At 35.7% G+C, this 15,194-nt stretch overlaps 1 protein-coding gene across 1 annotated transcript; it reads right to left on the minus strand.

The window, feature by feature from the left end:
• Nucleotides 1–322: 322 nt before the first annotated feature.
• Nucleotides 323–13,062, minus strand: LOC132559600 (uncharacterized). Its single transcript, XM_060224235.1, has 8 exons — nt 12,905–13,062; nt 9,090–9,318; nt 7,448–8,494; nt 6,426–6,842; nt 5,299–5,523; nt 4,929–5,002; nt 3,590–3,847; nt 323–2,339 (listed from the first exon to the last, which is right to left on the minus strand). Exons 2-8 carry the CDS (start codon nt 9,304–9,306, stop codon nt 2,295–2,297), a joined length of 2,283 nt encoding a protein of 760 aa, XP_060080218.1. The 5' UTR covers nt 9,307–9,318; nt 12,905–13,062; the 3' UTR covers nt 323–2,294.
• Between the last annotated feature and the right edge of the window lie 2,132 nt (nt 13,063–15,194).

Raw genomic sequence — 15,194 nt, forward strand, 5'->3', positions numbered from 1 at the left:
AGAAATGGTTGTACCACCACCTCACAATGGAGAGATTACAGATACTGATACACTTTGTAACAGAAAGCAACAATTCACTTAAAGTTTGATTATCCCAAAAAACCAATTTTCAGCTTACAACCTTAATATACCAACATCTATATAAACTTGACATTTGACCTTCCACTATGAAATACAATACCAAAAGAGTCTTGTCAACAATTTATGTAGTATTTGTATTCTCAATTTGATTGGCTAAAATTATAATGCTGAAACTAATTTCTATTTACAATGTTGATAAATCAATTTGAACTTCGACCTTCAAGATATAATGTAATTCAAGGTCAGAATTTTAACTGGGGATGCAATGAATGATGTTTGTTTTTTATTGACCTGAATGAAATCAAGTTGTCATATGGAAACTTAGTGGATCATAAAACAATGAAACATACTTCTTATAAAGATTTTTAAAAAGCTGCCTTTTTAAGGCAACACATGATAAATTGGGAGACTAAAACATCATATGAGAAAAATCAATACATTGTACATCCTGTTTTCTAAAATTCTGTTTAAGTACCAGCACTGTTTCAGATAAAAAATACTAAAATCCTGCAGAATTCCAGCATCAATATAATATATTGTCACACAGAGATTAGATACAAAAAATTCATCTTTAATTCACACAAAATAAAATGAGAAAAATGTAATATACAAAAAAAACATTAGGAAAAAAATAACATCTGATTTTTGCACCAACAAAGATTTTATTAAAAACAACGTAAAAAGTGAGATCACAAGTGAAAATATTTCATACTCTAGAACACATTGTAACAGATACTACTTAAATGAGATATCTGCTGCCAACAACTACACAACATATTCCCTCAGGCTATTTAAAAGGGAACCATTTTCTCAAACCAATCAAATGATCTGATGACTTTTGATGAGGACCTGGCCCTGGTTTTTGAATTTAGACATTTTTATCATCCTATCAAAAAACATACATGTATGAAAAGATTTATAATTCAATTAGATTAATTTTGAATTACTTTAGTAATACTATGTTATTGAATAAAAAAGGAAATTGTGGCCAACATGCTTGTTCTGTTTGGCTTAGATATAGTGTTGGCTTAAAGAAGGGACATTAATCTTGATTAAATATATCACATAAACACCAATTGTTCAGATAAATTTCGTAACAAAAACAAAGAAAACTGAAGCTTCTTTCCTACTGGCATATCTTGCACTCTTCCTCATGATGACAGCTGTTTCCACTAAAAACCTCCCCTTCATCATCAGTTCAGTTCCAATTTATCTCCAAAGCAGTCATATATGTTGTTAGCATTGTTATCAAAGGAACACTTACTGTTGCCATAACACTTGGTATTTACATTTAACATGTAGGTTTAACTCAGCAATAACTGCTGAATTTAGAACAGTGTATTATGACGAGAAATTTTTCATATGAATTAATCATCTGTCTTAGTTTTTTTGTATATCAAGCCAATTTTGAAATACATTTCCTACTTTTACTAACAAAATATACATTCTACAAAAGTAGTTTGTTAAAATCACTTCTGAATCAAAACTAAAGTACCCATAACTGTTAATTACAGCAACGCCAATTGGCCATGGGAAGCTCTACAGTAGACAATCATAAGGCATATTTTTCCCATGATCTTCATTATTATCATATACTGAATCTCATAAAAAGGCAAGATGCTTTTCACCTCTAATAAAAATACCTCCAGAACAAAAATGAGCAGCCTTTTAAACTTTTAACTATAATTCTTAAAAAGTTTATATGTAATCTCTTGTTATTCAGCTCATCAGGTAAAACTCAGACCTAAAGATTACTTGAGGTGACTTAATGGTACATATATGTTTTATATTTTCATATTCTAATGTACAATATGTACATACCAAAGGGGAGAAAGTCTGGTACAAATCCAAACCTGGAAAGTGAAAGTGTATGACCCTGAATGTTTAACAAAATTAAAGGCCACAAATTATAACAGTGTATCATGTAAACTCCCTCAATCCACGTTTCCTTGGTAACGACTTCCTGTAACTTTGTTTTGTAGATCTCCACATTAAGATTGCTTTTCACATCTCCACAGCAACAGATTGTTTTTCACATCTCCATAGTATATGTTTGTTTGTTTTTGTTGAAATCTTCATTGTAACAAACTGTTTTCTACATCTCCAAAGCAACAGTCTGTTTCTTTACATCTCCATAGTAACAGTGTGATTTTTTACATCTCCATAGTAACACTTCATTTTATCTTAACAAAACAAACAACACAGTTGAGTGATTAATCCAGCTCAGAGTCGGTACTCTCTGATTCCAGAACAGTGTCCTGTGAAAATGCAGAAAGGAAACTTTATTAACAACAATATCCTTGATCAACAGTAGATTAATTCTTTCCCTCCTTTCAGAAAGGAGAGTTCCAGGCTCTCCATCCTCACAGAAAGGAGAGTTCCAGGCTCTCTATCCTCACAGAAAGGAGAGTTCCAATTTCTCCATCCTCACAGAAAGGAGAGTTCCAATCTCTCCATCCTCATTAACACAGGTTGCTTTTTTATTGTAAATTTTGCCTATCAGATAAACAACGACAATAAAAAATGAAATGTCTTTGGCTTAAACATTAACCCATAAACACTTCCTATGGAACAGTATGTGATACTCCCAAGAGGTACTTCATGCATAATTTGATGACTTTAGAGGATAAAATGATTAATAGATGGTGTGAAAGCCTTCATTCCATCCATACAAGAAGTTGTCAATGGCTATATGGATATATTATCTTTATTTCAATTTCTTTATAGTTTAATATTCTATTCTGATTCACTGAACCACAAAGTTTTATACAATGACCTATTTCTAATCTTCATAGTGTTTTAATCTGTCTTAACCTTGTGATGACACAATATCAGAATAATTACAGGGTTTTCCATAAGAGCCGTTCGCCGGCCAATTTGACTGGCTTCTTTGAACATTTGTCCTCCTACACCAATCCACATCTGTAATAATGTTCCGTACACGACTACACGTACACAGCAGGCCACCCCAACCTCGCCGTGTTGCGGCTCGGGTCGGCTTGCTTCGCAAGCCTCCTACTTTCACTACACAGCCTACTACTAACAAAATTATGGAAAACCCTGAATTATGAAATGAAGATCTAAAACAACAACCACTGACAGAGATGTTGAACATCACACTACAGAATTGTTTATCATGTACTGAACACAACCCTTAAAGTTTAAGTGAGTAATCTATCTTCATATCCAAGTCTCAAAGTTTGAGTGACAAGTGCTGTATGCCTGTTATTTGAGCTGTAACTAAAACAAACACAAAGATACTGTAAACATACTTAATTTTGTGCTGTCAAATATAAGCACATTATCACTTCCGTAATAATTGCTGCATAATGACCATATACAGAAGCGACAATTAGTGCAATAATACTTATGCAAAAACACCTTCAGCACTTTGGTAAGATTACCACTGAAGTATATATGTTTACAATGAATTCTCATCATTAGACTCAGATGGACTTTTGCCAACTGATGATAAACATTGTGAATATCAGTTTAAAATAACACTCACCCATCCACCCTGGTCAACAATCCAGCCAGCAAACTTATCCTCTAGGTAACGTAGACTCATTTCCTTAACCTTGAGAGCAACTGCACCACCTGCACCTGCAGCATGAACTGTTTTCTTTGTGATGTAGAATAGTGTAGCAAGCTGGTGCCAACCAACCTCATCTCCAATGGCACGTTTGAGGGTATCAGTGAATGAGTTGTAAGTGGCCTGTTTGACAATGTCCACTGCTGCCTCGGTCACTTCAGCTGACACTGGATGCTACAAGTGTTTCAAGGGTGATAATTTGACCTTCATATAGATAGGCTTTTTTGTGACCAAGATAAAGATTACAATTATCACAGTTCACTTTTACGATCATAGCTTACTTTTACAATTATCACAGTTCACTTTTACGATCATAGCTTACTTTTACAATTATCATAGCTTACTTTTACAATTATCACAGTTCACTTTTACGATCGCATTTCACTTTTATAGTCATAGTTCACATTAATAATTATAGCTTAACTTCTGTTCCCTACATGAAATGACAACTTTTTTCAATTTCAAAATTACAGAAAATACAATGATTGAGAACTGACATTCTTGACATGTCAAATACCAGTTCAGTTCTTGTTCAAATACTGTGAAGTATTCAATAAAAATAATCACATTATATTACAGAAAACATCTATTAATGGATGTTGAGAATCCTTTGTTTTCGAAGTATTTCTTATTAATATGAACATGATTATGATGTGTGTGAGACAATGATCCCTAATTTGGGTGATCTTGGTTTCTTAAGCACTAACAGAAACACCATATACTGACATGGTTGTGTCCTTGATCAAGACACTTTACCCTCATTGCTCTGAATGACATGAGCCCGCACTCCTCAGTCACTGTATGGTGTACATTGAGAGAGCTACCAGCTACTTAAAGGCAACCCTCCTCACAATGATCCTGGCTATTGGTAGAACAATAAACCCAACATGCCAATAAACAAATAACAAAGGAATATCAAAATACAAGAGTTTTTTTCTGTAAGTAATCATCTTACTAACAGAAGTATCATTATCTGGGAAAGGTAGTAATCTTAGGTGGTAAGGTGGCGAGTGGTAATATACTTGCCTTTCTCCTAGACATCTGGGTTTTGATTACACAAACAAACCTGAAATGTATTTGGTCACCTACCAGACCACATCCGGTTTTCACAGATTCTTCAGTTTCCTCAAACTGTAACACCCCTCTCGTGCTTCCATACAAGCCAGCAAAAGTGATGAATATAAGCATGAAGTTTGTTTTTAATCATTTCAAAGGAAAAGTTTATCAAATAATAACAAATAAACTATGTACATACCTCAACACTGAAATTGTCTCCAAAGTTTCGCAAACTGTCTCTAAGTTCCCTCTCTAATGAATTGAGACCATCACCTGACAAAAATAAAATGATTCCTCATTTGAAATTTTAATGGTAAATTTTAATGGTAAATTAATGGTAAATTTTAATGCCAGATTAGGGTTATTCAAAAAGAAATTAAACAATGTTTCCTTAGAGAATGAAAATGAGGATATTACCATAAAAGCCTTTTTAAAATACAAATCATATTTCACCTTTCAGTTTTAGACTGGTATATTCATTCATTAAAACTACATTGTAGAACATCACTGACATTACAATAATTAAAATTGCTAAATGACCAGATTTTGAGGTCTGAATATATACATACCATCTCTGACATCAAAGGAAGCTTCCAGGGATGCCTGAGCTGTACTTGAGGCTCGTCGAGGTGATGCAGGGTGAGCCTCCCCTGAAGCTCCAGCCATGTAGCTATCCCCCATCTCTGCTAGTCGTTCAGCTATGATTCCATACAATTTCTCCTTATCTTCCTGTGTAGCATTATCTCCCCCTTCTAGATTCCCTACAGCTCCCTCCGCTAAACCTGGCCCATCATCTTTAAATCAATGTATCAAACCATTTCAATGAAATTTTGCTTTGAATTTCTGCTTTCATTACTTAGCTTATGTTTACAATAAAACATGGATTCTTTACGACTTGTTTTTAAATAACATTTACACATGATGTGCATTGATTATTCATAGTAGGTACAATGAAATTCAATGCATTTATCAAATGAGAATCATCAATATGAAAAAAGATCTACTTTAAAAACAGACAAGCTATCTCATGTAAGTTTGGTAATTTGAAACATTTCTGTTACCATAGATACTATAATTTTAATAATCACTATGATTACCATCTGACCATAATTACAATCAATGACATTGGTTACTCTAGTTACATTTTTTACTGCAAAATTCTTGACTACCACAGCCTCTATGGTACCTGAAGTATGTTATACAAATGTATTTCATTTCTCAAGGTAAAATGGTAACCACAATGAAGTTGGTTTCTCTATCAACCTTATCAACTATGGTTACCTTTGGTTAACATTGTTAACAAGGAAGATATTTATTTCATTTACTGCTGTCATCTTTAAAGCCCTTCTTACCTTGGCTTCCAAAATCAATAACTGCTAATTGTTTACTGGATACTCTGTTTGGTTACCACAATCACCTTGGTTACCCTATTTACATTTGTAACTACATTTCTGGTTAATATAGTCCTCCTGCATATTGTAAAATCCTACTTTTCCACTCAGAAAATTTCATGGTTTGACAAAAATATGAATTTTCACGGATAAATCTTGCTCATTAAGAGCCCATTAAGTTTTCATCTTTTTATCATTTCATGTATTGAGAGTAACCAGGAATGCACTGAAAATAAATCCCCCACCAAAGTTAATAATTCTACAGTATTTATATTTACTCTACGTTTATCTATAAATATATTTACCTTCATCATCAGGTTGTGTATTCCCATCCACTTCAAGATCATCCACTATCGTTTGATGTTGGTGAACATTTCTTTCAATATCTATTTCTCCTGTAGGTAACCTCCTTCTGAATTCCGTCTCCTCAATGTCATAGTCTAAAGCAAATGACTGGTTACCATGGAGACCCTGTCCTTCAATGTCCATTGGTTCTGACCTTTGTCCAATATCAAGATTTCTAATTGCATTAAGCCCAACATCATCTATCGAGGTCACATGAGAAGTATGTTTTGTTCGTCGACCATCCATCTGGAAAAAGCTGGTCTCAAAATGGCTGTTCTCCCCATCTCTAATTGGTCCATCAGGAACAGAGATGTTCCTTAGATATGCCTTTTTACCCTTCTTTTTCTTTATCATGTTAAAATCTGCAGATTTTGATCCTGTGGCATTTAAATTAAAAACAGTCAATACAATCTTTGTTTTTTTGTTTGTAGTAGGAAAATATCCCTATATCATTTTTTTCATAAAATTTGAACAGTTATTTATTGAAAATATACAATTTTATATATAACAGGAATTTTAAGTACACTGGGAACAGCAAAATCAGTCTTCAATCAGGCCAACATTACATAAAACACATCTATATAAAGAATCTGCTGAGAGATGTTATGCCCAGTTAAGCATCAGATGTGCAGACAATATCACAACCGTTCTGTTCTCCAACTGATACAGCTATGATGATGATGATATGTTATACACCATGACAAAATTAAGACAATGTAAACCCTCCCTATCTGAACATGGTCTAATTTTTCTGTGTTATACAACTGTTACTATATACATTTTACATAACAGATATTGTCTGCCCGAAACATAACCAACTTAACCAAAGTCAGACTTTCAAGAAATTCGTTTACTTTTAAGGACATTTACATGTATGAAATTATTATTATTATTTATTTTTAGAGTTTTTTTTTCATTTCCATTCAAGATTAGCTCATAAACCTAAAATCTGGATCACTGTAAACCTTAATAGATTACCTACCTGGAACTTTCTTCCTCGACCTCTTGCCTCTGCGTGTGGTCAACTTGCGGAGACTGCTGAAAATTCCGCCCTCAGATGTCTTGGCTGAACTGGACAGATCAGCACTCTCTTTCACATTGCTGTGCTTGTCAATGTGTTTTCGTTTGCTATGTTCCTGGTCTGTGATGTCAGTTGACTCCCAGATTTCCTGAGACCTCACCAAGCCTGTTCGCTCCCCATCTGTATAATGATGCTGCTCTATATGGCCATGTTTGTGGGTATGTCTTTCCTCCAAAACTTTAGCCCCACCTTTTTTATTCTGAGTGTATTTCCCATTTTTCGTTACATTATCACAATCTCTGTCATCAGACTTTCTGTCTTTGCTTCTGTTCAACACACTATTCAATCTTTCTTTTGCTCTTTTAAACACAGATTTTTTCTTCCTTTCTGGTGATACTACCTCACTCTCGGTATCCGAGGATGATAAAGACCCAGATCTATAGCGTTGACGCCCTCTTGGTATAACAGTTGATGATGAATTTCCATTGACAGGCCTGGGTGCTACCCTTGAATCTTTTGTCTTTAACCTTAAATCATCAATGTCTTTATTTTTGTCTAAATTCTCTAATTTTGAGGGACTCAAAGAGTATGATGTTGTCATAACATTATTATCGATTCTATGAGCTGGGGACAGATTTGGTGGCAAACTCTTTGCCCGAGGCACTGTGTCATAATCATCAGCAAATGGTATATCCTCATTATCTGCTAGTAACGAATGGATGGAAGTTTTAGCAGAATTAATTGAAGTACGAGAAAGTTCTGACGTTTCGCGCGAATGAATCACAGATGATGTTTTACCAGAGGTCAACGATGCATGTGAGAGTTCAGAGGGTCCACGGGAATGAATTACAGAGGTATGACCTGCATGACTGGAGTTGCCAACTGATTGTTGCCTGTCGCTTGAGCTGTCAGGAGACAGTGGTGCCCCCTGGTGGGAGTGATAAGAGTTGTGGAGGTAGTACTCCTCCTCTGTAACATCTACATCTGTCACCTGTTGATATGCTGTGCCTGTCAGAGATAACAAAATAATTACAATGTGGGATACACATACCATCACAGGAGATCAAAAAGGGACTTAAGTACTAGGTGCACTTCATTTTTCCTCTTCTTCCCTGTCCTTTCTTTACATCAATTTCTTTTAAAACAAATTTTGTTGTGTTGACAGATATGAATAAATAAATGAATCATATAGTTGCAAGTTCTTAACTAAGGACCATGGGTGCCAATATATATATATATATATATACATACCTAGGAAAAACAATAACAAACTTCCACACAAATCAAGATGACTTCCTTGTCAACACTGTAAGTCAACAAAGGACAGCCAACATAAGATATTTGAGAAATTCCAACAAGTCCTTTCGGGAACTACATATTGCAGCTATAAAGAAAAGTTAAGGGAGATACAAAAGACATCATAAAAAAATAAAGTGACCCCATGAGAAGATTGGAGTAGAGTTGGCCTTTCAAGTAAGCTTGACACTAAATATGTCCTGATATCAATGTTTCCTGAGAGCAGGGTCTCAAAAAATAACTGTATGATGTTATAACCTAAATTGAAATTATGAGTCAATGTCCAGCTATACTGTATACTATGTACCTATCAGGGGTCTCCTGTGTTTGCCCTTGTTTTCTTTAAGTTCCTTCTGAAGAAACTGATCCAGAATCCTTGCAGCCTCATTGCGAATCTCTTGTTTAGTAGGTGGTTGAGAAGGGCAAGGTGAGCGTCGTTTGATGCGGTGTTTCTTCTGAAGGTGGACTTTGAGGAGGTCAGATGCCTCCTGGAAGGAAGGTGTCCTTATCACATCCTTTTCCATGTTACATCAGATCTGGAACCAAGTTGGTAAAATTGATCTTTTTACTGTTTCATTTTTCAATGAAATATGTTTAAACTGATCATAATCCACAACCACATGACAGTAATATATTGAAATCATGGGGCATAGCAAGATTCAAAGTATTTATTTCATCCACAGTTTACTTGTTCAACAAACAGTGTCAATAATTACTATGTAACTAGTGGAAAAAAGAGGTTCATCGGGCCTGTATTACTCTCCATCTTTTGTGTAGTACAGGCTCTATCATCAAATCTAGAGAGAAAACATAGGCAGGGTTGCAAGGTCCCTACAACATGCATCTATGCATGTTAAATAAGTATATTGTTAATCATATGGCTAGTGGAAAAGCAACATGCTCTGCTCTTTCACATCTTCTTTCTCTAACATATAAACTCTAAACAAAAATGATATATTGTCTAAATTAATCTCTAGACCATTTTTCTCTTCTCCATGAATCCCCCTATTTATCAAACATCTTTCTCCTCTGAATACATTTATATCATCTTACATTTTCTCCTTAATTTTCACCCTTTATCAAACATCTGCTGCACCCATTTATACCTTCTATAAAACATCTTTTCTTCACTTAACCATTTATAAAACACATTTTTCTTCCGTTCATATCCTCTTCATAACACCTGACCTTTCCCAACCATTTACATCCTCTGCAAACCACTGTCTACTTCAATTACACCCTCTACAAAACACTGTCTACTCTATTTACAACCTCTACAAACCACTGTCTCTTCCATTTACACTCTTTACAAAACACTGTCTCTTCCATTTACACTTTCTACAAAACACTGTCTTCCATTTACACTTTCTACAAAACCACTGTCTACTCCATTCACACCCTCTAAAAAAAAACACTGTCTACTCCATTTACACCCTCTACAAACCACTGTCTCTTCCATTTACACCCTCTACAAACCACTGTCTCCTCCATTTACACCCTCTACAAACCACTGTCTCCTCCATTTACACTTTCTACAAAACACTGTCTTCCATTTACACTCTCTACAAAACCACTGTCTACTCCATTCACACCCTCTAAAAAAACACTGTCTCCTCCATTTACACCCTCTACAAACCACTGTCTCCTCCATTTACACCCACTACAAAACCACTGTCTACTCCATTTACACCCTCTACAAACCACTGTCTCCTCCATTTACACCCTCTACAAACCACTGTCTCCTCCATTTACATCCTCTAAAAACCACTGTCTCCTCCATTTACATCCTCTACAAAACCACTGTCTCCTCCATTTACATCCTCTACAAACCACTGTCTACTCCATTTACACACTCTACAAACCACTGTCTACTCCATTAACACCCTTTACAAGCCACTGTCTACTCCATTTACATCCTCTAAAAACCACTGTCTCCTCCATTTACACCCTCTACAAACCACTGTCTCCTCCATTTACACCCTCTACAAACCACTGTCTACTCCATTTACATCCTCTACAAAACACTGTCTCTTCCATTTACACCCTCTACAAACCACTGTCTACTCCATTTACACCCTCTACAAACCAATGTCTCCTCAATTTACACCCTCTACAAACCACTGTCTACTCCATTTACACCCTCTACAAACCACTGTCTCCTCCATTTACACCCTCTACAAACCACTGTCTACTCCATTTACACCCTCTACAAACCACTGTCTCCTCCATTTACACCCTCTACAAACCACTGTCTACTCCATTTACACCCTCTACAAACCACTGTCTACTCCATTTACACCCTCTAAAACCACTGTCTACTCCATTTACACCCTCTACAAACCACTGTCTACTCCATTTACACCCTCTACAAACCACTGTCTCCTCCATTTACACCCTCTACAAACCACTGTCTCCTCCATTTACACCCTCTACAAACCACTGTCTACTCCATTTACACCCTCTACAAACCACTGTCTACTCCATATACATCCTCTACAAACCACTGTCTACTCCATTTACACCCTCTACAACCACTGTCTACTCCATTTACACCCTCTACAAACCAATGTCTACTCCATTTACACCCTCTACAAACCACTGTCTACTCCATTTACACCCTCTACAAACCACTGTCTCCTCCATTTACACCCTCTACAAACCACTGTCTACTCCATTTACACCCTCTACAAACCACTGTCTCCTCCACTCCATTTACACCCTCTAAAACCACTGTCTACTCCATTTACACCCTCTACAAACCACTGTCTACTCCATTTACACCCTCTACAAACCACTGTCTCCTCCATTTACACCCTCTACAAACCACTGTCTACTCCATTTACACCCTCTACAACCACTGTCTACTCCATTTACACCCTCTACAAACCAATGTCTACTCCATTTACACCCTCTACAAACCACTGTCTACTCCATTTACACCCTCTACAAACCACTGTCTCCTCCATTTACACCCTCTACAAACCACTGTCTCCTCCATTTACACCCTCTACAAACCACTGTCTCCTCCATTTACACCCTCTACAAACCACTGTCTACTCCATTTACACCCTCTACAAACCACTGTCTACTCCATTTACACCCTCTACAAAGCATTCCTCTTCCACTTCTGCAAAAAAAAGTCTCTCTTCCATTTCGTTACACCCTTTATCAATCATTTACATCTTTATATTCCTTTAATAATTTCTATCAAACACATTTTGTTTCTCTCATTTACTTCCACTGTAAAACACCTTTCTCTTCCAATTACACCTTATACAAAACAGTGCCTCCTCCATTTACACCTTTTATTAAACACCCTTCTCCCCTGTTTACACCCTTTACAAATAACTCCCTCCTCCATTTACACCTTCTATAACACATCCGACTCTCCTACGTATATCCTACACATCAGCCTCTGATATTCTACTCGTTTATTTATTTAATTTTTATTTAACAACAACGATAGAGAACCCTATTTCCAGGATTATTCCCATTATCTAACCGCAATTTGGAATTCATAATAAATTTGATTAATAGGAATATTATCTATTGGTCTCTATATGCCTTAATTAATGCATAGTGTTAATTATTGTACACAGGAAGACCTGAGACCAAGAGGGAAACTCATTGAACAAGCTGATGCTAGACAATCCTGCAATAATGTATCTCATATTGTGCCTTCATTTATACACCAAACTGTCTGAGTTGATAATATCTTTATCCTGTGAAAAGACAGGATGTGTTCGGAGTTCTCTTACATCCTCTCAATCCAGTGGATCCTGTAAAGTTTACATTGAACATCACTGTCTATAAAAAAAATGGCAAAGATATACCAAAGACAACCACTAATTCAAGTAGACATAACATGTACTCCGATGTTGGTATTGAATGCCCTGTATTAATATACAACTTATTCAACGTTATCTTTTTCAGTTTACAAAGCTTACGTCACCTGTGCAGAACGCAATATTATTGTTTGTACTTCGGACAAAGATCGCTTGGGGAGGGTAATTAATTTTTCTCGTGGGCACACGGGCCTTGGTAGATAATATTGAAATATTTATCATCGAAATAATTCTGTATTTATTTTCATTTTCTGTAGCACAGTCCATTTATACTCACCACAACAACAGTTCTGATAAGATCATGTATAAATTCGGAGTTGGCGAAACGTTACAGAAAACAGTCCTACTCTGTCTTAGAAATTAAGCCGAAAACCAATCAGTGAAAGGTTCATCGTGAAGTTTCGCTCTTTTCCTAATGTAATGTGTATTCATGTCATGGTTCTGTCCTTTTAAATACAGAGTATTGACACATGTAACGCGCCATAGTCACAGACAGCTTACCCACGCTCTTGTTAATTTCTGATTAGGAACTCAAAATAACAAGGGGAGGTAACTCTAGTATTTGTGTATAAATGACACAGGGTGCCTTCGACTGCTAATTCACATATTACTTTCTATGTCTGTCTTGTAGTCGACTCATCGGAAAGTAATCAATTCGCGATTGTTAATGGTGGCTTTCGTTTATTTCAATGAGTTCTCTACTGGGACATATTTATCCCAAAATACAAAATTTGAATATTATCGTTAGCTTTGGACACGTATAACATTATAACCAGTTATATACATGTACCTATAAAACTACATGTCTCTCGGGATATAAAACCCTTGTAAAATTCATATTGACAACTCATCTGGTGAACTTTCACTTGTCACACTGTTTATCTGGTTTTAAAAAATGCTGTACCGACAAACAAAATCTGACGCGGGTGGTAAGAACTACTTATATTATATTATATTATATTATATTATATTATATTATATTATATTATATTATATTATATTATATTATATTATATACGGTTCTGTTCACATTTTAGTAAGTAGTTTTACGTATATCGTTTTATTCTGATACATGGGTGTACAATAATTAACAATCGAACAGAAAACATTGTTTTCACGTTTCAAATTTCACATTAAATGTATTTGTAGGTTGTCGGTGCTATATTTAGTATCTACATCAAAGTGTTACACTCAGTGACGTCAGTATTTTAATCAGCGGGAAAAACAATAAGCAATGTAAATAATGTATATAATTCATCTATTTAATCATTTTCAATCGAAGATTAATAATCGTTGTTCTGAAATTATGTAGCCGGGGGGGGGGGGGGGGGGGAATCGAAATTCATATTCATGTGTGCTCTACATGTAAAATTCATCATACCCAACATCGGATTGTAATCATTCATTTCTGAGAAATGAACATCAGAAGAAAGCGAGTTTCAAAAGTGAAATATGAGAAATTGTTCTGACTGGCCAATCATTGTCGAGCATTCTGAATTAACCACCAATCATTGTCGAGCATTCTGAATTAACCAAACAGAGATCATCCTCAATTGTGGGCTTAAAAGATACCCGAAATATCGCTGCGGTCCGTGCGTTATAAGAAAAGTACAAAATCATTATATTTGGAACGATGTTAAGTCCGTTTCTTATCTAGCCTCGGTTTTACCAGGGACGCCCTGGTTTTACACACCTCTGTGTGTACATTTTGCGACGACTGTACACGACGTATCTCAGCTCATGATTGTAAATTTTATGAATGTATTGGAGGGGAGCCTTTCGTCGCTGTTTGAATAACGGACTCAGTAAATATCCTTCTTAGTGCGTGGTTCAAAATATCCATTTTTGTGCAAATTTAGAATGGTTTATTACATGTTGTAACATCACGTGAGGTTATTGAAAAAAATAGCCAGAATATAACATGATGTTCTTCACGGTTATTTTGATACCGCAAGTTCTAATGCTGAAACTCACTTTCTTTATTTGACTAAAAAAAAATTGTAGTTTAGCCATGCAACCGGAGCGAGATTACATTTATATATATATGTTGCTTTCCCTGCAAAACTTCGCGCAGAAGAATGGACCGACATCTACAGATACATACAGTGAAACCCAGCTATTAAGATCACTTTGGGGACTGGACAACAATGGTCTTAAAAGCGAGATGGGCTTAAAAGTAGGTACTTCATACCTCTGGACTCTGTTTAATGGCTAAAAAGAATGGAATAGTATGATATCTACACATTCTCAACAGCCGGAGCATTATCCCGTGTCCTTGCTTGTGATCCTTTAAAGTAAAGTTTGGTCCGAGAACACGTTATTTCGATAGTTAATAATTCATATTTCAGTTAAACGGTTTGAAGGTATCACGATGAAGCTTGTAAACGGTGATTTTTAATTATTCAATCTTTATTTTCCCCATGGTAACAGAGGGATGCATAGCGTTAGCTAATCGGGGTTTCAACTGTAAGTTTAGACAGAATGTGAAACGTGAACTTGTGAAAAAATCTTTTAAAACAAAAACAAAAATCATTATTTCTTGAAACAAATATGAATTAATTTAGAAA

The sequence above is a fragment of the Ylistrum balloti genome, unplaced genomic scaffold, assembly GCF_031769215.1.
Source record: "Ylistrum balloti isolate Yb309-2 unplaced genomic scaffold, AGI_CSIRO_Ybal_v1 Utg370946, whole genome shotgun sequence".
NCBI classification, from domain to species: Eukaryota; Metazoa; Mollusca; class Bivalvia; order Pectinida; family Pectinidae; genus Ylistrum; species Ylistrum balloti.